The 2,073-nt window shown below is 47.5% G+C and overlaps 1 protein-coding gene across 1 annotated transcript; it reads right to left on the bottom strand.

The window, feature by feature from the left end:
• Positions 1-259: 259 nt before the first annotated feature.
• On the bottom strand, positions 260-1,821 carry LOC123440411. The gene is made up of 2 exons (XM_045116978.1): positions 1,012-1,821; positions 260-910 (listed from the first exon to the last, which is right to left on the bottom strand). Exons 1-2 carry the CDS (start codon positions 1,737-1,739, stop codon positions 379-381), a joined length of 1,260 nt encoding a protein of 419 aa, XP_044972913.1. The 5' UTR covers positions 1,740-1,821; the 3' UTR covers positions 260-378.
• Between the last annotated feature and the right edge of the window lie 252 nt (positions 1,822-2,073).

Below are 2,073 nucleotides of genomic sequence, written 5' to 3'. Positions count from 1 at the left end.
AACTAAGGAACTAGTGACACTGAATTAAATATCCCAAAATAATATGCCGTTGAATCAGCAAGGAGCCTTGCATATCCCATTACAACTATTTCTTTCCTATTTTTCATAATAACTTTTGTGTTTATTGTCTTCATTCTGAAATCTATGTGGCAACAAAGTCAATGAAGTAATATATAATATTGATACTTCTACCATACAAAGTGTGCTATGTTTCAAAATACTAGCATTGGTGTCTTGTAGCTATTACTATTGGTTAAGGTTTATGTATAATTAATATCTTCATATATTTGTATCGAACGGTAACATTCAGTATTACAAATAGACGGGCACAACAACGCGTGCCATCCATGACCTAGTAAAACATTAAAGTAGTAACTGCTAGAGCTCAGTATTTGCTATCAAGCAATTCTCCATCCAGCAAGGCGTGTATACAAAAGACGCCTTTATCGAATCATCACCAGCTAAGGGTAAACATCCCAGATCCTCAACCTTGGAGCTACTAAGATGGTAGGCTATTGCCCTCATGTGCGACGTTCGCAAAAAGATTATCTCCTTGTAAGGATGAAATCCAAGTATACTAGTAATATAATTAGAGAAAAACGCTATCTCTTCGTCTAGTGTTTCATCATCGTAATCCCTCACACCTTGTACGAACCAAGAGCCATGACTGTGCTCCCAAGGAAAATTTTCTAGCAACGGCTTAAGGTCGATCTCAAGCTTCAACATCCACTCGGTGTGATCAATTGATTCATTGAGGAACCAAACCTGAAAGTTGCACCAATTACTGTGGGTGAACCCGTAGTAAACACCCTTCTCTGATTTCCCCAAATGGGGCAAAATATCCTCGGGTGCTTCATTAATCGTCGGAGGAAGTTGAATTACTCGGTACTTATTATCCTCTAAATCCAATCTGCACAAATAAATAAATTCATTATTACAGCATTACCTAGCTAGTTGTAACCATGTTATTGGGTGACCTTTGCTAAGAAAATGTATGAAAACAAAACATACCTGATGATAAAAAATATGTTGTACACATAGAGCCGGCCTCGCCAATACACAGCGTCATGAGAGGAGACGTCTTTCATGAGAGGCAGTAGCTTGGGGTCGATGGACCGTGGAGCCGTCCCTTCCCTGACAAAAGATCTCTGCTCCCATCTCCATGTCTCTGACGAGAATGCGCTGATAATGTAGGGCGACGGAGGCCACTCTGAGTTTGGGTTCGCTGGGACCAACTCAGCCTGGTTCTCGTACCTGCGGCTAACACACTGCATGGAGAACACCTCAAAGTGCGGCGAGACCGTAGGATCGAACGCGAGCCAGTCGCGCTCGACGAAGCCCTTGATCCCGATCCAATCAGGGTGAGGTAGACTAACCCACTGTCGTGTGGCCGGATTGGCCACGCCTCCCCAGAGGAGGAGGAGGCCGTTGCAGTGGCCCGTCATGTGGGACCAGCTGTCGTGGACGTCGTCGAGGTAGCCGAGGTTACCTTGGATCTTGCCCACGAAGGAGGGACGCGAGAGGAACGCCGGCGGCAAGTGCATGTCGTCAACGAAGCCGTAGACCACGAAGATGCCGGCCAGGGAGAGCGGCAGGAGGTCCTTGCGCAGCAGGCCATGGGCGTCAACGACGTTGCACCAGGCCTTGCAGACGGAGCGGCAGGCGGCCAGGCTGCGCGGCATCAGGCGCCCGAGGACGTTCGCGAGCACGTCGCCGTGTAGCAGACCCGCCGGATCCATGTTTACTAGAGACTGCGCGCGCGGTGCAAAGGAACACGCGGCTAGGTGGGTACGTAGTGTCGCAGACCCGTCTCGATGCTTTGCTTCTAGATCGGCTACCAACAACGGAAAATATATACAGGGCCAATGATGTGTGTGGGTACGTAGTGGGTTAGAGTTCGTTCCAGTTTCACGCTCCGATTTGTTTTAAGTCCGAGCCCGACCCCGTGAAAGCCACCAAAGTGCCACGGCTCTCCAACCAAAGTTGTGTTGGATAATCTTGTTGTATTATTAGCACGTATGAAGGGTGTAGTGCATGTTTGTTTTTCTAAAAAGTCATGGACGTGTGTACGCG

The sequence above is a fragment of the Hordeum vulgare genome, chromosome 3H, assembly GCF_904849725.1.
Source record: "Hordeum vulgare subsp. vulgare chromosome 3H, MorexV3_pseudomolecules_assembly, whole genome shotgun sequence".
In the NCBI taxonomy this organism is placed as follows: Eukaryota; Viridiplantae; Streptophyta; class Magnoliopsida; order Poales; family Poaceae; genus Hordeum; species Hordeum vulgare.
This window is presented reverse-complemented; position numbering and strand designations above follow the sequence as displayed.